General features: G+C 35.3%; 1 protein-coding gene across 5 annotated transcripts in view; it reads left to right on the top strand.

Moving 5' to 3' along the window:
• Positions 1-5,298, top strand: part of SLC16A7 (solute carrier family 16 member 7) — a 189,530-nt gene extending 184,232 nt beyond the window's left edge. For all 5 annotated transcript variants that reach the window (XM_047065072.1, XM_047065071.1, XM_047065075.1 and 2 more), the window contains one exon: positions 1,061-5,298. In XM_047065072.1, coding sequence (XP_046921028.1) covers positions 1,061-1,332 — 272 coding nt within the window. In that variant the 3' untranslated portion in view covers positions 1,333-5,298. The remainder of the gene's footprint in view (positions 1-1,060) is intronic.
• Positions 5,299-24,280: the final 18,982 nt, after the last annotated feature.

The following is a 24,280-nucleotide window of genomic DNA, read 5'->3' on the forward strand; positions in this document are numbered from 1 at the left end:
CTGCCACTCACTGGCTATGTAACCATGGTCAAATTACTTCCTAGTGCTCTTATAAAGATTAAATGAGATATTACCTCATTTAAAAGTGTTGAGCCTAGGGGCACCTGGGTGGCTCAGTCGGTTAAGGGTCCAACTTCAGCTCGGGTCATGATCTCACAGCTCGTGGGTTCACAGCCCTGTATTGGGCTCTTTGCTATCAGTGCAGAGCCTGCTTCAGATCCTCTTTCCCCTCTCTCTCTTCCCCTCCCCTGCTCGTGCTCTGTCTCTCTCTCTCTCTCTCAAAATTAAATAAATAAACATTTAAAAAAAAAAAGTGTTTAGCCTAGTGCTGGGCATAGAGAAAGCATTGAGTAAATATTATGCCCTGTCAAGAACCTTATAAAAGCTTTTGTGTCTTTCCTAAAAATGTAATATTTTCCTCTGTATTTTCTTTATTGAAAAGAAGCATGGAAAGGATGAAGCAGTCTCAGTGTGTAAATATTAATAGATAAATAGATCTATTTATTTTTTTTCAACGTTTTTTATTTATTTTTGGGACAGAGAGAGACAGAGCATGAACATGGGAGGGGCAGAGAGAGAGGGAGACACAGAATCGGAAACAGGCTCCAGGCTCCGAGCCATCAGCCCAGAGCCCGACGCGGGGCTCGAACTCACGGACCGCGAGATCGTGACCTGGCTGATGTCGGACGCTTAACCGACTGCGCCACCCAGGCGCCCCATAAATAGATCTATTTATATACATATAAATACAAAAAAAACATGCCTCACACATACATGTATTTACAAATATACACCCAAACAGATATATATACCTACTTTGTCTTGGTTGTACAATTTTACTGAGGGGAATAATCTTTAATAAATTTAACATACTGGTAGTATAATGCTGTGTATGCCTGTACATGCCTTTTCTATGCATATATAGAAGACATAATCGAGGACATTTTTTTGTTAAAGTCTCATTCAATATTAAATAAGAAATAGGTATACTTATTGAAAATGTCATCATTTTATGGCTGTTTTATTACGCTATCTTAAAAGATATTCTTTTGTCTCTTAGGTAAATTGGTGGATCAAACTGGACAATATAAATACATGTATATCGCCTGTGGAGCTATTGTGTTCCTATCAAGTGTGTGGCTACTTATCGGCAATGCTATAAACTACAGATTGCTTGCAAAGGAAAAGAAGCTGGGAGAAGCAAGGCAGAAGAAAATGAGTTCGCCTGAGTCCAAAGAATCTGAACCTTTGAACAAATCTAAACATCATGATGTCAGCATCAAAAGTACAAGAACAGAGAATAATCCCTCAGAAAGAGAAACTAATATTTAATAAGAATCACATCTCTGATTTCAGTGTTTATGACTTTCTTAGGAGTATTTTTTTTCAAAATATTGGAAAGGTTTTTACTTGAAATGAGAAGTCATAATTAAGGATAGAAGTGAGATTTTCCTCAATGGCAAATTTTTATAAGTTTGTTTTTTAAAACTTGTTTGGGTAGTTAAAATTCGAGGTTATGCCTATAAAGAATCCATGCAATGGGTTTATTTCCATACGTGACTCTGGTTGTGGTGGTTAGAGTAATTGTAGAGTCTTCCAGTGACTTCTGGTCTTGGTTATAGAGATCTGAATCCCAAATCCCTGGTTTAAATAGCAAGAAGGAATATGTTTAATCAAATAAGAATACCCTGTCTAGATTTTAGTTTTCAGTGTTAGATGGAATTGAAGGAAAATGAATTTTCTTCTAATGTGCACATGCACACACACACACATTCACCTGTATTTACACACATACGCACAGAGTATCTAGAGGACAAAAGACAAATAAGTTCAGAAAGAATATTATCACTATACTTTTTTTTTTAACTTTAAAAACAAATTTGTGGAGAGTGAAGAAATGTATTAGGTCTGCATACTACTTTGTAGTGTAGATTTTAAATATAAGAACATGGGTGAAATGAAGATGATCTTAATTTGAAAACGCAGTTAACTGCTGTAAAAAATAAAAGTATTTGCATATATAAAATAAATTTGAAAAAAAACAACCCTCCATTTTAAACCATTATTTCTGAGTACTGTTAAATTTGATGAATCCATGCACGTAGTTTCTTTGAGGATGGCTATTAGTACTTGGTGCTAGAGAATAGAACCCTCAAACAATTTTCAGAATTCTTACTTAATATATAAATCAAATTAAAAGCCTAAATGATTCTTAGCAATGAGCTACGTTCATTAATTTTAAAAGGATTTTAGTTGCTAAGCCAGAAAGTAATAAGCAGGGATTTCTTTTAATCAGAACTCAATCCAGACTCCCTGTCATAGACTTCAGAATGGAATCTACCAGAAACCTGGTTGACAGACTGACAAATAGGCCAAATTCTAATTTTTCCCAGTCACGTAGCAGTGATCAGAGAGTTACTGTTATGAGTGACCCATCTGAATAAAGCTAAGAGTGAGAGGTGCTTCTACTGAGGCCTCCAAGTTCTCCCATTTTTATCCCCTCGCCAAAATGCAAAAGCGAAACAGAGAAACCCAAATGGGCCTTTGACTCCACCACTGAGATTCCTCACGTTGTGGGAATGGCAGCTCTTCAAAATCCCACCTACTCCCAGTCAGACTTCCTGCTGCCAGTGAACATGACTAGGAGACTGTTAAAGGTTTCTAGAACTGGAAGCTGTATGTTAGTTGGCATATACTTGTGAAGGGTAGGCATAGTTTATCATATGATAGTAAGAAGCTTGCAGCATTGCGGGCTGGGTTAATTTAGCGGTTTCTCATTTTCATAGCGATGTTAACACATCTGAGAATCTGAATCACCCTTGAGTATGGAAGCATATGACAGTTACTGTGCGCTCAGAACTATAAATACCATTTAGAGTAATAAAGTACTTCTAAACAAGGAAGAATTTGTGCCTTATGGCTAATGCGATAAGTATTTATATTAATAAATCTAAAGTTTAAGCATATGATTAATAAAAAACATTTAGTGCTTGATTATTGAAGTGATGTTACTATTAAGATGTCAAAATGAATTTGCCATTCTTTTTTTTTTTTTTTAATTGCTGTAGAGGCAGGTGCTATTCTTGTTTCTTATAAGAGTGCACCTGGACACCAAGCTTTTGTGATAGTTAATGTTAGGGATTTGATTTGTAAAATTTATGCACTGGTTAAGCATGGGGCTCATATTTAGGAAGCTATAGAAAATTCCACATCTCATTTATCTTTTTTGCAGATGAAGAGGTATTTGTATTTTTTAAATATTAAATAAAACAACCTGTGCCAATATGATAGATAGATAAATCAGGCAAAATGTGGCAGTGTTTGGCTGTCTTTAATTTAGTTTTGCCCAGTCTTGAGTCTTGAATGAGCTGTTTTCATTTTATTAGTGCTTTTGTACTCAACTCTGATTCATCGTAAGAAATGCAACATGATAAATTGTGTAGTGGCTGTCCAATATTAAAGATTTCCAAAAACTGTCTTCAGATTCTCTGAGGATACCTATTTAAATTAATACAGATATAATATCCCAGGGGGAAATAAACAGCAAAGTATTGATAGTGGGGTTTTGTGCCTACGGCTTTATAGTCCTTTTTGTCACTTGCTGGTACAGACAAGCTGGTGGGTGCATTCCAGTGCCTTCCTCCATGGAAGGGGGTTTATTCACTTATTGATGAGGTTTTTGTCAGGTCAAAACCGATTCGAATTTGTTGTGTTGGTCTTTGGTCATCCTCATTAAATTTTCATTCCTAACACTGTATATTAGATTGTTAAAAAAGAAAGGGAAGTAAAATTGCACAAAGCATGTGATATGTATGTAGCCATACCCAGCAGTAGCATTACACAACGTTACAAAATGTGCAAATATTAATTCCCATACGTACATGTTGGAAATTAGATCAGAACACACCTGAAACACTGACACAGACTCACGTACAGGATTGAGAATTGTTCCGGGGTAAAGTAATCTTCTAGTCATTCACTCTCCACTCTCTTGAACTTGTTAGAATACCTGTTGCTTTAAGAGAATCTTTGGAGACTGAGCAGAAGGTACCAACCTAGAAATTCACATAGTTGTGTAACTAGAGGAAGCAGTATAGTTGGCCTCTGAGTCTGCAGCAATTTGCGTATTTCTTCCTTTAGGGAGTGATGGGTTTTAGATGTTCAAGGTGTCATGAAGCAAATTCAGAATATACATCATTAAATTTCCTTTTAGTCTCATTCTGTCACTGAGGAATTGTGCAGAAGGGAGGTTATAAACCAAGGTACCAAAATAATTAATGATCACTGGATACTTTTAGGTATTTTTTTACTTGTGATAACTGAGCAGCCCATGTCTTTCACAATTTAACCTTAAATATGCCTTCACTAATTTATGAATCGAATATTGGGTTTAGGCTTGTCCTGACCTATCCCTACTCTCTTTCCTTTTCTGGGTCAGTATCTAGTGTATTTCACATTGGAAGACCTGATGTTTTCTCAATGTAAATTCACAAGGCTCATGAGTTTCACTTCTTTAGTATCAAGTTCCAACCACCCTATCTCATGACCCATCCCCTGAAACTAGAAAATAAATAAAATTGTCTGATATATTTAAATGTGCACTTTCAAAATCTAGGCACGTTTTTTCACTCCTCCTTTGTGGCTGTACATGACAAATGAGGATACAGGAAAAAGACTTCAAGATATATGATATAAATGTAAGTTTTTATATTGATGTCATAAAACGTAGAGATATCCCTAATCACTTAATTCAAAATAATTTTCCATCCAAAAGGACCTTTTAAAAAAGGCCCTCTCAAATGTATAATGTTGCAAACTTTTAATAAAACAATTAAAAATCATGATCATTAGGATGCATTTAACAGGGAGAAAGGATAGGAAGTGAAAAGAGAAGTAATATTTATAGCATGCATTTTGGCTACATAATACCTTTTAATATTCAAACCAAATTATAAGTAGAGGCTATTGGCCTGATATGATAGATGAGAGAAACAAAACAAAAAAATCAGACACGCAAAGTTCAGCTAATTACCCAAAGTTGAAAAGTAGTATGTGACAGAAATAGAACTAAAACTCAGGTTTATCTGAGAGCAGAAAGAGCCCCTAGGGTGTTCACTACCATGCTTTCTTCCAATAGAATCTATAGAAGCAAAGGTAGATAAGATATAGATATAAGAAATTTAAATCCTATATGGTAAACTAGTTAGGTTTAACTGTAATTTGTAATCTGATTTATTTAGTGTTCATTAGAGACTGTTTGCCATAAACTGAATATATAATTTCAAGTTGCTTGCTTTTCTAGCCCATGAAAATTATCCCAAATAATGGTAATGATTGTATAATAACCCTAATTGTTTTAATACAGCTTTTTTTTCATAAAAATAATGACATTTATATGACTCAGGCATAATATATTTTCCCTGAGGTTGGATTTAGAAGGAAAATGTTATTTTCTTTATGGATAAATAATTCCCATATTAGTTGCTACTTATTATGACTCAAAAATAAAAAGTACCTTATACAAATCATATTCAGAGATACAGAGATTCCCATTTATAGGATCATCCCAAGCTATCAAAGAAATTTAGAAAGATTGTAAGATATAATTGACTTGATTTATCTATAAAGTATTTATTTTCCTCATTGAATGCAACTGCCCCTTAAAGCCCTAACTCATTTTTCAAGTTTCCTTGAGCATCTGTAATTGCCATTCTCCATTCTGTCCATTTGTTCTTTAGACAGAAAAGTGTCATTGCTTTTGTCCTTTCCCTCCAGACTTTTGGCATCCATAGAATATTGTTCTCAAAAAAAATATATATATATACATATATATATATGTGTGTGTGTGTGTATATATATATATATATATATATATTCTCAGCATTGTCTCAGATAGTACACTTCTAGTATCTTACATCTTTCACAAAACCACACATGCTGTATCTGGTCTTCTTTATTTGTGATTTGTAGGAATGGCCATATTCCTGGAGCCAGCAGTATATATTTTTGGCCATGACCTCTCATCTTCACAAATAAGAAAACTTGTGTGACTATAGGCTTGAGGTATCCTGCATAAGGAACGTGCTTATATTCTAGAAGACATTTTGTTAATGAGTCTTCCTTATGCATGATAGATATATAAATGAATATGATTTTTAGGAATCTAGAAAAATCGATCTTCCTGTCCTTGACACTCACTATCTTGGATGTTTCTAATTTTCTTAAGGTCCCTCACAACTTTGAGAAACAAAGCTTAACACCCCATCACAGCACCATTACATATCATCCTATACGCAGTTTTAATGTAACGACATCCCCGACACATCATACCAAGTAGATTCCCTACCAAAACACTTCACAGTACCAAGAAGCATCAAAATTATTCAGAAATAAATTGAAATTATCATCTTTACTTTATTCAACTCACTTCGTTTATTATGTTTTGATTTCTACACTTCCATGTGCGTGGTCTCCATGCACTTAGAAGCTGAGGGGCTCAATTATCAGTAATTATAATGCTTGTATAATGAAAACCATAAACTATCTTTGTTGGTAATTAAAAAATGAATAATTTTCTGAGCTCACATCATTTTTTATAGTTCTCATTTTCTCTTCTTTGCTCTCAATTGTTTGCACACTATTTCATTTTTAGCTCCTACAAGATCCTGCGATCTGATTGATGTTAGTCTTCCCCCACTACTGCCTTTCTTTCACTTTATTTCACTTACATGCAGTTCTTGAAAGAATTGTTAGAGTATTGAGAATCATAATTTTAGGTCCTTGCCTTAAGAGGAAAAGTAATACTGCAAGCAGAATGTTTGGCGTTAGTAGAGCATATGGGATTTTTTTAGACCAAATTATTTCTCCCATCGCACCCCTGTGCTACCGTAACTCCTCACCTCCTTTTTTCCCCCTCATAACTATTAAAAAAAGCTATTTTTTTCCTTTTGGGGTGCCTGGGTGGCTTAGTCGGTTGAATGTCCAACTCTTGATCTCTACTCAGGTCATGATCTCAGGGTTCGTGAGTTTGAGCCCCACATTGGGCTCCACACTGAAGTGCCCAGCCTCCTTGGGATCCTCTCTCTCTCTCTCTCTCCCTCTCTCAATCTCTCACTCTCTCTGCCCCTCTACCACACATGCACATGCAGGTGCTCTCTGTCTCTCTCAAAATAAACTTAAAAAAAAAAAGATAAATAAAAATTATTTTCCTTTGTTTTTCACAATATCTAGGTCAGCTTCTTTAACATTTTTCATCTAATTCTGGGCATTTTTAATATAGAATTCTTGTTTTTCTGGCGGGTTTTAGTTACACTTCCCCTATGTGCATGCATGCCATGTTTTCCAGTGTCTGTATATACTTGTTAATAGTGTGAGTAACATTCAGGAATATTTCAGTAGGTGATTAATTCATCAACTTTTCAACAAACATTTCTTCTTCACATGGCAAAATAAGCTTTTTTTTATTTCCTTGTTTAAAATTCTAATATGGCAAAATAAGTTAGAGAGGCTCTGTATGAAAACACAGATATTCAATATCTGTCAAGGCATAAGTTGGTAACAAGTTCTGTTTGGGGACACCTGGGTGACTCAGTAGGTTAAGCATCCACCTTCAGCTCAGGCTATGATCTCATGGTTCATGTCAAGCCCCACATCGGTCTCTGTGCTGACAGCTCAGAGCCCGGAGCCTGGTTCAGATTCTATGTCTCCCTCTGTCTGCCCCTCCCCCATTTGCACTCTGCCTTTCTCTCAAAAATAAACATTAAAAAAAATTTTTTTTTTTAAGTTTCATTCAAATGAACAAAAGAATGGAATTCTTATGTGAATTTCAGGGTGAAATTTTAAAACACATTCTTTTAAGCTTTTTATGCTGCATTTGTTTTTTGTTTTACTTTAATATGCATCTAAAAAAGATTTTGAAGTTAGTCCTAGTTATATAGCTTGTTCATTAGAGTAGAGTACAAATTTTGGATATACTATTTAAAGGACTTTATTTTTCTACCACATGCTTTCTATTTCTAACTGAAGGATGAAGATTTCTGGATTTAGTGAGAAAGGATACGCAAACTAAAATGTTTATTTTCTGATCATCAGATGTAATTGTATTTTGGATTTGTATTGTATTTTGGGTTTGATCTATTTATGTATCAAAAATATATTTAATTCATTTCATCTTCTCAACCCTCTAAATTAGGTTTGTTAGATATGCATGTTTGTACAGAATAAGACTATAACAGGTTAAGGGCTTTGCCTAAACAGATATTTTGAATTTTGAATAAATGCAGGGTAGGAAGTAGAACCCAAGTCTTTTGAATCCTGACTCATTTTTTTTTTCTCCATTGCACTGAATAGGCCATACTATTTGTAATGGTGAACTTTATAGACTGAATACAAATTTACCTGGAAATATTTATTCTAACCTTGCTTCATAAAACCTTTATTTCCAGAGTGAATATATTTCTCCTGAGTCATACTTTGCAAAATCACATTTGTAAATTGAATTTGAAGACTATTTAATGATTTCCCACAGTGGATAATTCTGAGTAAACTGGACATAATAATTGGTGGGATGAATGATTGTGCACAATATGTATTGTTATAGCAATATCTAAGTCATTAAACATACTCGCCAATAATGTGTTTATAGAAACCATGTGTCAGTAGTCCATTAATTCCTTTATTGTGTATGTTCATATTTTATTTTAGAAGCATCATTCACTTGTTTCCTAAAAATTTAATGCCAGAGCACAGAAAACACAAGTTTGTTAAATTATTAAGTTCTATGCAAGAAATTATTGCCACTGTATAATCTTGAAGAGAACACTCAACAATATTTCTTGATCCAGGTATCTGAGGATGGGTTGATAAAATTATTAGGATAAAATCTATCTAGAAAATTCTTGCTTTGGGGCGCCTGGGTGGCGCAGTCGGTTACGCGTCCGACTTCAGCCAGGTCACGATCTCACGGTCCGTGAGTTCGAGCCCCGCGTCGGGCTCTGGGCTGATGGCTCAGAGCCTGGAGCCTGTTTTCCGATTCTGTGTCTCCCTCTCTCTCTGCCCCTCCCCCGTTCATGCTCTGTCTCTCTCTGTCCCAAAAATAAATAAAAAACGTTGAAAAAAAAAATTTTAGAAAATTCTTGCTTTCTTAAATGGTCATTTCATGTATTTAACACCAAAATCTACAACAGAGGTCTGGCAACAGTAAAACTATAGTTTCTTTTACCTTAGAGATCCCACCTTCCTCTGTCCCCATTTATCTAGATAGATATTATTTTCAGATTTTCCCTTTGATTCTATTCTAGAAAAAAAATCAGGTCTAAATAGAAAATCCCTTGTGAAGGGGATAGTGGTTGTTATTTGGAATTTGCTCTGTGAAAGTGTGAAAACAATTTGTACTCTGTATTTGTTTGCTTAATTCATCAAGGCTATTCACCCTAAGAACATACTTTAATAAAAGTTTTGATAAACTGATGTGTCACAGTAAAATCTTTGATGAACAGGGCACATTACGTGTTTGCGGTCAGTGACGTGTTATTCAGCCAAACAGACATCCATATGTACTCAGTGCCTTGTCATTGGGATGGGGAAAGCCTCAGTAGCTGCAGTGAGCGCATCAATAAATATGAGGCCCCTTCTTTTTAATGATGATAAAAATGAGATCGCAAATTGCTTAGATACGAGTCAGGTATAGAAATTCCTATGTTGGATATGGGAGAGTAGGATATTTCCATATATTTGCTAAATATTCCCTCCAGCTATTTTAAACTACTGTGTTGATTAGTATTTCCTAGGGTGAATAATTTCCCATTTCTGAGGAATTTAAAAAAGTATTTTATTGGGGTGTCTGGGTGGCTCCTGACTCTTCATTTTGGCTCAGGTCATGATCTCATGGTTCTTGGTGTGGAGTTCCACCCCTTGCTGTCAGGCTCCACGCTGACAGCACGGATCCTGCTTGGGATTCTCTCTCCCTCTGTCTCTGCCCCTTCCCTGCTTGTGCTCTCTCTCTGTCTCTCAAAATAAATAAACTTAAAAAAATGTAAAAGAAAATTTTAAAAAATTACTATTTATATTCCTTCAATAAACATTTTTTTTCTTATCCCATTGGTATATTGGAGCAGATATTAAAAGTAAAATTATGGGATAAAAGTCATGCATAATGACATGTTGTTAAGAAGACAAATAAAAGATATTCCTTAGCAATAGCCACATCTAGCTAACTTTTCCAAGAATCCTTTAGGAGCTAGATTTAGGGGTTAATCTGTAGGATTACTTTTTTTAAAAATATAAATTGTATCTTGGGCTGTATTTTTATGATTTTTTAAGTGGAAGAATTAAAATGTAGTTGCTTTGTTCATCCTAAAGACCACTGAACAAAATGATCCTACTGTCACAGGGCCTATAGACTACAACTAAAATTAAAGAGAAATTAAGAGACAGGGTGGTTTTGCTTGATAGGTAAGATGATTCGGTCAGTTGTTTTTATGACCTAAACCATGGTTGCATATAATTTCACTTTCCAAAAAAATCAGTAAGGTATAAAATAATTTGAACATCAATCAAAGTTTTAAAATGTAAGATAGAATGCACTTCTTTTTGCCTTCTTACAGATGAAGGTACTTAAAGTATATGTATTTATTTCTATAATTTTTGCATATCCAGTAGTTCTGGACTTGGTAAGTAAAACATGGGGGGAAATTAAAATGAAAGAGCTAGCATTTTCATACAAATACATATTTTGTTGTTAATTAAATATAATGTAGATCAATTTCAATCAGGAATATATTATGTTGTTGATTATTTTAAAGTATATTCAATTCAGTATGTTCCTACTTTATTTTTTCCTACTTCTTCATTTTTAACGAAACTTGTTTGACTACTGAATCATTTACCACTTAACTTTCATTTATACTGTCTCCGTTAATTGTATCTTCTGTTTCTCAGCATAACTAATTTGAAACCAAATGTTGAATTCCTTTATGGGAGTACATATTTTGCCTGCAGTTTTGAATATATTTTCAAATTCATCTGTTTCTTACTAGAATGTGAGTTTCTTGCAGACAAAAATGTTAGTTAACTTTGTTATAATAACAGCTTAAATGCCTACCTAGCTAAGCACCATGCACAGAATAATTCATTTATTGAAATAAATGGATGGATCTAGATTATTAAATTAATACTAGAGCATCCTATGATGCAGGCTGAATGGATATTAGAGGTATTCTCTGGCTAATTTTCAAAGTAAGGTATAGAAAACAAATACCTGTACCTTTTTTGTTATCTTAAAATTGATAATTCTGCTTTGAGGAATTCATTTTTATTTCATTAGTAAACATTCTGTGTAAATTCTGAAATATGCAGTAGCCAAACTTCCATGGTACATATTAACTAGTTTTATTTACAAAATCAGAAATGCACTATTAGGCTTCCTGGAAATAAATGTTGACAATCATTTTATTGACCAGAGGTGCTACTTATTTCCCAATATTTACATTCATCATAAGTGCTCTTGTCTACTAAGCTTTGGTTCTTCTTTTTTGGGTGTGGGTAGCGGGAGAAGCACACAAAACTAAAGCATCCTTTTGTCTGAATTATGCAATTTAGCATTGTATATATTCCTTTGTACTGTATTCTTATTGTATTTTAATTATTATTTCTCATTGCTCACTAATTTTTATTGCAGGCCTATGCTGTTTCTTGGAAAGTATATGAATATATATTTATATAATATATAGAAAACCTGTATTGCATATTAGGTTAAAACGACAAATAAATGTTCATGCTAAATTTTGAAATGAAATCTGCCACAGCTTTTTTTAAGGACAATTAAATGCTATGCTATGCTATGCTAATCAAAACAATTTCCCACATCAGCTCAAATATTAGGGTACTACTTTTTCAGAATGCACAAAATTGATGAATGTTATTGGAAGTCAAATACAGCCAAAATACAAATTATTCTTAAGGGCTAAAATGAATGTCTACTGTTTGTTATTTTCCATGAGTATACAGAAGGAACACACTCATTTTAAAAAGAGAATATTACCTGCACCATAGAAGTTCCCGTCAAACCACTTTTTGGCTTATTTTCCCTCCTTTCACTTTATTAAATAGACTTTATTTTTTTAAAGCAGTTTCAAGTTCAAAGAAAATGGAATAGAAAGTACAGCAATTTCTCATACTCTCCCTGTCCCATATACGCATAGGCTTCCCCATTCAGCATCTCCCCCACCACCACCGCCATCCAGAGTAGTAACTTTGCTACAATTCATTTTTGTAAAAATACAAAGTATTTTTAAATTTATCTTCACATTTCTTCTTTGAACCCTGTGTTACTTAGAAGTATGATGTTTAATCCCCAAGTGTTTGGGGATTTTCAAGTTCTCTGTTAATTGATCTCTAGCTTAAAATTATTGTGGTCTGAGAACAGACATTGCATACTTTCTATTATTTTAAATTTATTAAGGTCTGTGTTATTGCCCAGAATGTCTATGTTGGTGAATATTTCATGTAAACTTGACAAGAAAGTGTACTCTGCTGTTGTTGGATGAAGTAGCCCATAAATGTCATTATATTTAGTTGTTTGATTGTGTTGTTGAGTTCAACTGTGTCCTTACTGATTTTCTTCTTGCTGGATCTGTCCATTTTTGATGGAGGATTGAAGGTCAACAGCTGTAACAGTGGACTCATCAATATCTCCTTGCAGGTTTGACCTCATATTTTGATGCTTTGTTTTTAGGAACATACATATTAAGGATTGTTGTGGAAAACTGACACCTTAAGTAATGCCACTCTTTATCCCTGATAACTTTCCTTGCTGTAAATAAAGTGTGTACTATCTGAAATTAATAAAGCTACTCCTACTTTCTTTTGATTAGTGTTACCATAGTGTACTTTTTCCTATCCGTTTACTTTGAATCTATAGGTGTCTTCATATTTCAAATGGGTTTCTTAGAGGCAACATATAGGTGGGTCTTGTTTTTGTTTTACCCTAATAATCTCCTTGTTAAATGGTGCATTTAGACCACTGATATTTAACATGATAACTGAATAGTTGGAGTAATATCTACCATAATTTGTTACTACATTCTATGTGCTGCCCTTGTTCTTTGTTCCTATTTTTGTCTTCCACTCTCTTTCTGCTTTTCATGGCTTTAAAGGAGCATTTTATATAATTCCATTTTCTCTCCTTTCTTAGCATATTGATTATATTGGTTATATTTCCTTTTATTTTTTTTTTTTTACTTTTTTAGTGGTTTGCCTAGTGATTGCAATACACATTTACAACTAACCCAGTACTTCACAGGTTGTGCAAGTACCTTATAAACACAACACAGTCCTAATTCTGTTCTCCTATCTCTTGTATCATTGCTGTCATTCATTTCATATATGTAGGCATATGTATATATATGAATATACATGCATACTTGAGGACATTATTGCTATTACTTTTTTGGACAAAATATTATTTTTAGAGCAATTAAGAATAAGATAAATAAAAGTTCGTATTTTACCTTCATTTATTCTTTCTCAAATTCCTTTCCTTTCTGTCTATAGATCTGAGTTTTTGACCCCTATTATTTTCCTTCTCTCTAAATAACTTTTTTAAACATCTTTTAAAGGCTGGTCTACGAGTGAAAAGTTCCCATAATTTTTGTTTGTCTTAAAAAACACTTCTCCTTCAGTTTTGAAGGATAATTTTGCAGTATACATAGTTATGGGTTGGGCTTTTTTTCTCTCAAAATTTTCAATATTTCCTTCTACCCTCTTCCTACTTGAATGGTTTCTGAAGAGAAGTTGGATGTAAGTCTTAGCTTTGCTCCTCTACAGGTGAAGCGGTTTTTTTCCCCCTCTGGCTTCTTTCAGGTTTTTTTTTTTTTTGCCATATTTTTACTTTTCTATAGTTTGAAAATCACATGCCAGGTATAGTTTTCTTACATTTATCCTGCTTAGTGTTCTCTGAGCTTTCTGGATCTGTTTGGTACCTGATATTATTGGAGAATTCTTGGTCATTATTGTTTCAAATATTTCTTCCTCTCTTTCATCCTCTTCTGATATCCCCATTATACGTATGTTACAACTTTTGTAGTAGGCCCAATTGTTGGATATTCTGTTCTGTTTTCTGTCTTTACTCTTTGCGCCTTTCAGTTATGAAGGTTTCTATTGAGATAGCCTCAAGCTTGCAGATGTTTTTCCTCTGCTGTGTCTAGTTGACTAATGAGCCCATCAAAGGTGTTTTCCATCTCTGTCACAGTGTTTTTTTATCCCTAGCATTTCTTCTTGGTTCCTTCTCAGAATTCTGCCTCTCTGCTTCTAGTGCCTCTCTGTTCTTTCACGCTGTCCACTTTATCCATTAGAGCTCTTAGCATAGTTGTTTTAAATTACTGATCTGATCATTTCAACATCCTTGCCATAACTAAGTTTGGCTTGAATGCTAGCTCTCCATCTTCAAGCTGTGCTTCGTTCCTTTTAGTATGTCGCATAAATGTTTTTCTTGATTGTCAGACATGATGTTGGTAGAAAGAACTGGAAGAAGGAAGTGCTTAAGTAAGCCTTTAGTAAGATGTTCTGTGCCCTGCACTGTGCAGTTCACACGTGCTTCTTATTTTTCTTCCTTGCCACCCTACCCCCCACCCCCCACCAGCCCAGCCCTGGGTGGGACAGGATGGCTAGAGTAAGCTAGAATTGAGTATTTTCCTTCTTTCTCACAGAAAGCTTGGTGGGGGGGGGACTGTAATTGGATATTTCCCTTCCTTTATGTGGAAGCCTACAGCCAGGTGGAGCTGGGTATTTCCCTTCCCTTAAGTCAGTTAGGCTCTGATAAGCCCCAGCAGGTTTGGCTCTGGTTAAATAGTTTCTTCTGAGGACAACCTCGCTGAGTAAAAAGAGAATGCTCTGGAGCATTTCAAAATGGTTCCTTTTCCCTTCCCCCTGCCAGAAGCACAAGGGAGTTTTTCTCTGATATCCACCGTAAGCACCTGGTAAAGCTCCTGGAGGAAAACCCAGAATGTGTGGGGCTCTCCTCTCTGACTGGGTTCCCCTGGAGTTTTTAATTCTCAGACTTTTTCACGCTGAGACTTTGGCAATTACTGTTGAGGTTTTCTTACCCCGGCCCTGGTTCCTGTGGAATTGCTGCTCCCAGGTGTCTGCTCTGGTAAGTTCTGGTTATTCGTATTTGCCCGTCCAGCTCTCCAAAGTGGGGGGCAGCAGTGTGCCATGGTACCTCATCTCTCTCAAGGCTCCAAGAAGAAATGTTGATTTTTCAGATCCGTTAGCTTTTTCACTTATTGTTAGGACTGGCAACTTCTAAGCTTTGCATAACAGACCAGAAAGCAGAAGAGTTTTTGTTTTTGTTTTTGTTTTAAATGGCCTTTGAAATGGATCTCATCTCCTACTTTTTTTTAATTTAAAGACATAATTCAACATTTAACTTTTGTCGTGAGCTCTTGTCCCCACATGATTTCAAATTAGTGATTAAACCTACATCTTCAGAATAATAAAGAAATGGCTCTGAGAGCTATCAACCTAAAAAGTGTAGCTCACGGTAATGGGAAGACTTAGTTGCTTATATTTAAAGTACATTCAGTGGGGCATTGGTATTGAATTTGTGTGTCAATATCGTCTACTAACAAGCTGTCTTAACACAGTCCTATCTAGAATGAAATTAATTAGGTCATATCTCCTTTCACTTTTTTTTATGATGTGGGATTTAGAGAATCTCCTGTGGAAAAATGATGTATGCACAACAAAGAGAACTGCAGAAAGTACCATAGGTTGACATTTGATTTCACACAAACGTAGAGCATCGGGTGGAATATTAAATGTTAAGCACTCACTTGCCTCACTTGTACTAAACAACGTGTATGAACAAGTATCGTTACTATGAGATCCTCCCCCACTTTTTTAAAGATCCTCCCTTTTGAATATAATTTTACCTCATGAAGCCATTAGCTCATTTCAGTAAATTAAAATTGTATATTAAATTCCCTAATACCCCATTATTACTTTAATATAGCTCGTTGTTATCAAAGTATTTCACAAGGAATGTACTATTGCAAATAAGCAAAATGTGTAGCATGGTGTTATTGTATTTATGCAGCTAATTACATCAACACATTTGAGTCACTACTACATCAATTAGGAATGTAATCAGAAATACAGAAAACCCAAGTACAGTGACTTAGGCAAACCGATTTTTGTTTTCCACATCATGAGAAATCCAGAAGTCGGCTGTTTGCAAGCACTGAATGATGCCATCAGAGACCAAGGGTCATTCTGATTTTCTGCTCTGTCAGTCTTACATTTTGGTTCTGCTCATGTTTATCACCTTATGATGGCTACACCTGCCATTATCACATTCACAATGCAGGCGGGACAAATGAAAAAGGGGAAGGATGAAGTGTAGAAGAGTAAAGCACCCTGCCAATTGGATTTGACCTTATTATCGGGGAAGCAGAGACTCTGAAGCCCATTTCACTAGCTTCCCACTTCTATCCCACTGGCCACGCTAGGTCACATGGCCAATCCTAAACAAATTTCTGGCCAATGAAATTATTGTATCCACTTTGGAGTCCACTGATGATGATTCTCCTGGGGATTAGGTACAATTTGTCTTCACTGAGCTCAAGGGCCCTTCCTATATTTCTAACAAATCAAGGCAATAAGTGGGAGATGAATATTGGTGTCTATCACATTGTGGAATTTGGCATAATATATATACTTTCCATTTAGGAGAAAAACAATATGAAATATAGCACCATCTACACTGATATTAAGTCAGAACAAAAATATACATTTTTTCTTTTCTTACATTCTCTGAGAGAGAGAGTAGGGGTAGGGAAGGCCTGGTAAGTGGGACTAGGTGAAATATATCTAGCGTCCAGAGATTTTCTGGATGCCGATTAGGCCAAATTCACAAAGTGGTGGTGATAGGAGGTATAGATGAAGGAATGAATAAAAGTATATAAAGCACACAAGCAGCTACATACATTGCAAAGCATACCACTTGATAATTATTTGACAAACATATTTGAATACTTGAAATTGTAGAAACATTTGTTCTAAATGCTAAGTTTATGGTAAACAAAATGGTGAATATATTTAGACCTTATGAAATTTAAGTTCTACTGGAGAAAACAAGAAACAAAAAAATGAACTCATTTACTATGTTAGATACTAGGTGCTAAGGGAATAATAAAGCAGGGAAGGGGATAAGGAGGTTACAATGTTAGGCAGGGTGGAAAACATAGATGACATTTGTACAAAAACCTGAAGGAGGTAAAGGAAAAAAATATACAGATTTCTGAAAGAAGAACATCCCAAGCAGAGGAAACTAGAAGTGAGAAACCTCTGAGTTAGGAGCATGTCTGGCAAATTCAAGAAAGGGCAAAATGTTCAGCCTAGGGAGAAGAGCAACAATGAAGGGGGTCGGGGTGGGGGGGAGTTGTAAATGAGATCAGGGGAGGCCTTGGGAGTGTTTTTAGAGACTTAGTGGTCAAATAAAGGACTTTGACTTGTATACTGAGGGAAAATACCATTAAAAAAAAAACTTTCATCCAGATAGAAGACAAAACCAAGAAAAACAATGCAATTGTAGAAGAAAGCTGCAACCAAATCACCGGCATCCTACCTTTTCCACATACAGTACCACATCTCCCACATCTCGTCTGCAGTCTCTGTTCTAATTCACATAGGTCTTGAACAGTCTATTGTTAGCATCCTTTTTTCTCTATGACTATTTTATTCACATTCTAGCTCTATTTCTATCAAATAACCACCACTCTCCCAAATACTCAATGTACTCTGTTTTGTGAAGAAAAAGATCAAAGTCCTGAGCATAGTATTAGAATTCTCATTAGCTATTGCCACTTACCTTTCCAGACTGGTTTCTCAATAATCCTTCAGTAATTACTAAAATATAGTCACATGGGTCTCTCCTCATTTTTATAAAGCTGCCATTGCTTTTTGCCTCATGCTACCCCATAAGCCTATAATATTTTTTCTCATTCCTTTACCTGATTAATTCCTTCTTATAAGTGTTCAATAAATGTTTTTCAGCTATGGACTTTTATACTGGCAGACTTAATTATTAGACTTCAGTTAAGGCGGAAGCTTAAATACATACATCTAATATCACCCATTCCAAAGTCTGAATAAAATTATCAGCAGAGTAATAAGAAAAATAGTCTACAGTTGTATTTGAAATGGGAAAAAGTTACATAAGTGTGCCAGACTCTGAAATTTCTTGATGAAGTCTAGAATGGCCATGTACAAAATACCATAGGAACATTCCTTTTTGGGAAAAAGAGAGTGAGGGAGGGAAGGGGTGGGTGAGGGAGGGGCAAACCAAGAAAGAGACTCTTAACTATAGAGAACAAACCCATGGTTACCAGGGAGGGAAAGGTGGGTGAAATAGGCGCTGGGGATTAAGCAGTGCACTGTGATGAGCTCTGGGTGTTGCATGGAATATTACACCATATATTATTTACACTGTATATTACAGTGTATATTACACTGAAACTAATATGACACTGTATATTAATTGGAATTTAAGTAAACACCTAAAACAAAAACATCTTCCCCTCTGATCACCCCGGGATTCCAGACCCTGCTGCACTACTAAGCCAATATTCTGCCCTCTTTGGACCAAATTCTCTAGCTCCCCTGGATGGAACAAAATCACTGAGACAGAAAATAAACTGCGATGGGAACACGGATCTCTTTGCTTTTGTTAAATTAGAAACTTGAATTATTCTTTTGTGCTTTGTCCACAAGTAGAGGATAAGGTCCTTGATATGCTATTATTTCAACAAACAAAAGGCTGAGCATCCCTGAATTGTTCCTCAAGTAGATGCCTATTTATCTGGCTTCTATTTATTTCATACAGTGATCTGGAGAAGACAAAATAGGATTCGAGTTCTTAAAAAAAAAAAAAAGAGAGAGAGAGAGAAGAAAAGAGCATTCCTAACATTGGCTCCCGATCAAATGTCCCCTATTCCTCTTACAAACTCCTATCTTATTCATTATTTAACATAGATATAAAACTCAACATTTTCTGTAAACTTTCATCTGGTTAATCTCTCTGGTTTTAGCCCTTTATTAGGTTACTATTTCCAGAGTCTGACTCTTTGCCCAACTCTACTGAGGTAGACTTGACCAAAAAAAATGTATATATTTAAGGTGTACAATATGATGTTTTGATATGTGTTGCAAAATGATGACAACAATCAAGCTGATGAACATATGCATCGCCTCTCATAGTCATGATTGTGTTTGTGTGTATGTGTATTTTTTTGTTTGTGTGTGTGGTGACAAGCAACATCAAGTCAGCAAATCCCAAGTATACAATATAGTATTATTAAATGTAATCACTGTGCTGCATGTTAGATCTCCAAAACTTCTTTATCCCTCATAACTGAAGCTTGTACCCTTTTACCAGCATCTCCCCATTTATCCCACCCCCCCCCAGCCCCTGGCAACCACTATTCTACTCTGCTTTTATGAGTTCAACTTTTTTAGATTCCACATATAAGTGAGATCATGTAGTATTTGTCTTTCTGTGTTTGGCTTATTTCAATTAGCATGATACCCCCCAGTTTCATCCATCTCCTCCCCAAATGGCAGGCTTTCTTTCTTTCTCATGGCTGAATAATATTCCATTGTATGTACACCACATTTTCTTCTTTTAAAATGCTTATTTATTTTGAGAGAGAGTGAGCGAGTGAGCAGGGGAGGGGCAGAGAAAGAGGGAGAGAGAATCACAATATACTCTGTCAGCACAGAGCCCCAGGCAGCGCTCGGACTCATGAAACATAACATCATGACCTGAGTGAAGATCAGGAGTTAGGTGATTAATCAACTGAGCCACCCAGGCTCCCTTAGACCACGTTTTCTTTATTCATTCATCTGTCGATAGACACTTGGATTGTTTCTATGTGCTGTCTTTTGTGAATAATGGTGTAATAAACATGGGAATACAGATATCTCTTTAAGATACTGATTTCATTTCTTTTGGTATATATACAGAAGTGGGATTGCTAGATCATATGGTAGTTCTATTTGTAACTTTGGGGAGAATGTGTATACTGCTTTCCATAGTGGCTATACCAATTTACATTCCCACCAACGGAATAGAAAGTTTCCCTTTCTCTACATCCTCACTAACACTCATTACTTTTTGTCTTTTCGATAATAGCTACTCTGACAGGTATGAGATGATACCTCATTGTGATTATTATGTACATTTCTCTGATGATTAGCAATGTTGAACACATTTTCATATACCTGTTGGCCATTTCCATGTCTTGAGAACTGTCTACGCAGGTCCTTAGCTCATTTTTAAATTGGGTTAATCTATTTTAGGTATTTAGTTGTTGGAGTTCCTTATATTTATTGGATACTAATTTCTTATTGGGAATATGGTTTATAAACATTTTCTCCCATTCCACAGGTTGCCTTTTCATTCTTTTGATTATTTTTTTTGCTGTGCAGAAGTTTAGTTTAATGCAATCCCACTTGCCTATTATTATTTTTGTTGCCTATGTTATTGACATCATATCCCACCCAAAAACATCATTGCTCAGACCAATGTCAACACTTTTTCCTTATATTTTCTTTTAGGAGATTTACGGTTTCAGGTCTTATGTTTCTGTCTTTAATCTATTTAGAGTTGACTTTTGTATATAGTGTGAGATAGGAGTCCAACTTCATTTTCCTGCATGCTGATATCTAGTGTCCCCACTATCATTTATTGAAGAAACCATTCTTTCCCTATTGTATGTTCTTTGTACCCTTATCAAAGATCACTGAACTATAGATGCATGGATTTATTTATGGGCTCTCTATTCTGGCTTAAAACATAGAGCATCATCTCTTAGCTGCTCCCTCACAAGCTTTGGGATTCTCTCTCATTGGACGATTTTAGGTCATATGCCCATCTGTTAACCAATCCCTGTTTCTAAGATAATCCGGGGCTTTGTTTTACCAGGCTAAATCTCAAATAGAGTCTTGGATAGAGTCCCTTCTGAGCTTTGTTACCTGAAGTTGGGTGGAGGATATTCTCCCAAAGGCAATTTGAAATGCTGTACCAGAGAGGAGAGGATGTTGGGTAGGCAAAAAAAAAAAAAAAAAAAAAAAAAAAAAAATGGCTATATTGAAAAAAAAAAACCTGATGACTTCAAGTTGCTATGTTTCTATTGATTATGTGTTTTCATTTTTAATTTGCTTTAATTGAGATAACTGATGCCTCATGAGGTTCAAATTAAAAACATCATCATCATTACCATTATCATATCAACCTTCTTGACTTCTATATGAAAGGCACTTTACTAAAATGAAATTTCCTCATTACCCAAAGTGGAAACTCATGTAACCATTTCCTATTTTAAGGGCTAATTGATTCTAAATCATAACTATATTCATTATCACAAAGTTAAACATTCGTATTTCACTCTTCAAGCTTAATTATCAACAAGAAAATATATTTAGAGTCATTTTCCACATTTTCTTCTTCATAGAATTTTCTTTGTAAATATTGTTTATACAACTTTTATTTTAAAATTAAGAAGTCAAAAACAAATAAAAAAGAAGTCAATTTAAAGCTTGGTATCTTAGTTTTGTGTAATACCAAGACTCAATGTTATAGCAAATGAAAAATACATTGAAAACATAATGATAAAATACAAATCATTGAATATAATTTTCAGAGAAATATATTCCCCAGTTTTATATTTACATTAGGAAATTGGTGGAATCATACATATTTCTCTAAAGCTAATTATTCTTTGCAGAATTTTTCATACAGCACATTAGGTAAAGGATACCTCTAACAAAAGTAGTATGAGAAGGCAAAAGTTGTCTAGAGATATCACAGAGCAAAGTGTGATAGAGATATGCAGCTACCCTCATGTCAATGTGTGTATATATGTGTGTGTATGTATATATATGTGTGTGCATATATATTTATGTATGTGCACATGTATGTATATAACTATATATGTGTGTATATGTGTGTATATATATGTGTGTGTATATATATACATATATATGTATATTGTGTGTATATATATATTTTGTAGAATCTAAACAAAAGTCCAAATCATAAAAAGTGGAAAAGTAATTGCCAAGGACTGGGGTGGGATGGGAGGATATAGCAAAGGTTGATAAACAGGTGCAAACTCTTATAAGAATAAGGTCAGGGCACCTGGGTGGCTCCTTTGGTTGAGCATCTGAGTCTTGATTTCACCTCAGGTCATGATCTCACGGTGGTTTGTAAGTTCCAGCCCTGCATCGGGCTCTGCACTGATGGCACAGAGCCTGCTTGGGATTCTCTCTCTCCCTCCCTCTCTCTCTCTGCCCATCCCCTGCTCATATTCTTTCTCTCTCTCTCAAAATGAATAAGCTTAAAAAAAAGAAGAAGGTCTGAAGATCTAATGTAAAACACGGGGAGTGTAGTTGAGAACACTGTATTGTATAATTAATATTTTCTGAGAGAGTAGAGATTAAATGTTCTCACCAAAAAAAAAAAAAAAAGATGCAAGGTGATGGATGTGTTAATTAACTAGATAGGACTCGTCCTTTCACAATTTATATGTATATCAAATTACCACAATGTACATTTTAAATATCTTATAATTATATATTACAATTATATTTCAATAGAGCTAAAATTAATTTAAAAAAAAAAGGAAAGAAAGAAGCAGATGAAGTAGAATGTATGCTTTGTTCCCAGGAGGACTTTCCCGGTTAATTTTCAGACAGTGTTTTGCAGAGACAAAGGCCTTTTTGCAGAAAGTAGAGGAGTCACCTCTGGGACAAGGGGAACTCCAAGAAGGCACTAAAGACCAGGACCTTTATTAAACCTGCTTCAAGCCAAACAACTTTTTCTGTGGGGTGAGGGTCCTCCTACTATTTCACTTGAAAAAGATTCCATTGCTTTAAATAAATGCTTGAAGAGCAAAACACACAATAACCTAAAATTGTAGTGGTATTAACCATTTCAACTGTGAGAGATCAGAACCCCATTTGATTCAGCTGGAGTAAAACAAGAATTTATTGACAGGACATTGCACACGTCTCAGAATTGAAGACTTGTAGGACATCTCTGATACATTGAAACTTGACACTCTTGGGGTATTCTCTGTCGTTTCTCATCTCTGTTTTTCTCTGTGTGCATCTTTATTCTCCGTGTGATGAGGGAATATGCTCAGGTGTTATGTTTACACGACTCTGTGACCACAGGGGAAAAAAAAATCCCCTTCCCCTCTACACGTGTATGTGTACACAATATCCCCAACTGTAATATGCAGACATGTTAATTCCAGTTAAAACTCCAGGAGAGGATTCCAGTTGTCCTTTCTTGTATTATTATTCACACCCCTGGACAAATCTATTTGTCTAGTTTATGGATTATGAGTCTCACAACTTGGATCACATGGTTGCCCCTGGGATCGGAAACCAGGTTCTGTTAGCAGAAGGAAGGAAGAGTACTCCTGTGCAGATATGATATCAGGCACCACGATAATTACAGAAAAAAGGTTGGTTAAAATAATTTGAATAATTTTCTATTTATTTTTGCTTCCCTCTGGGTAAACGTGTAAAACATTAAGTATATAATACATGGGGGGTTAATGAAGGCAAAGCAGGAGGGAACAAGCATGGAGAGAATCATGCTGGAATCTTTGAGAGACCACTTAATTTCAAAAAATTGTTTTCAACATTGTCGGTACCTTTATTAAAATAGTTATTTTACAATTTCAAATTACGTTAAGTGAGAGGTTCATATTTTTATGTTTATCAAAAGAGACCAAGGGTTTGTAAAGATTTAGAAAGCTAGTGTAACAAGACTTGTCTGTTGACAAAACATAAACTCTGAAATTGATCCCAATGTATTGCTTGCAAACAAATTTGCTACAAGTCAGCAAATGAACAAGGATTAACTTTCCACTCATTTGCCATTCTATAGCTAGGGAATATTTAGCAAATCCTGTGGCTGTTGCTGAATGAACTCTAATTTCTAATTGGACTTGAGATAACATCTCCAATCTCTTGTCCTTTGTCCCTATTGCATTATTACTAAGAAAGATCGAAAGCACGATGTTAGCAGCACTCCCAACAGGATTTGCAGATACTTTCCTTAGTGGCAGAGCATTTCTTGCCCTTCTCTGTGAAATTTCTAGTTTTACTAATTTAATTTATTTTTTTTTATTGAAGACATATACTAAGGGGAGGAATTTAATTAACCAATCCATCTCCTGAATATTTAGCACAGTTTTATCCATGTGTTTGT

The sequence above is a fragment of the Lynx rufus genome, unplaced genomic scaffold, assembly GCF_022079265.1.
Source record: "Lynx rufus isolate CCGP_SWC_20201006 ecotype Redwood Valley unplaced genomic scaffold, mLynRuf1.p SCAF_7, whole genome shotgun sequence".
In the NCBI taxonomy this organism is placed as follows: Eukaryota; Metazoa; Chordata; class Mammalia; order Carnivora; family Felidae; genus Lynx; species Lynx rufus.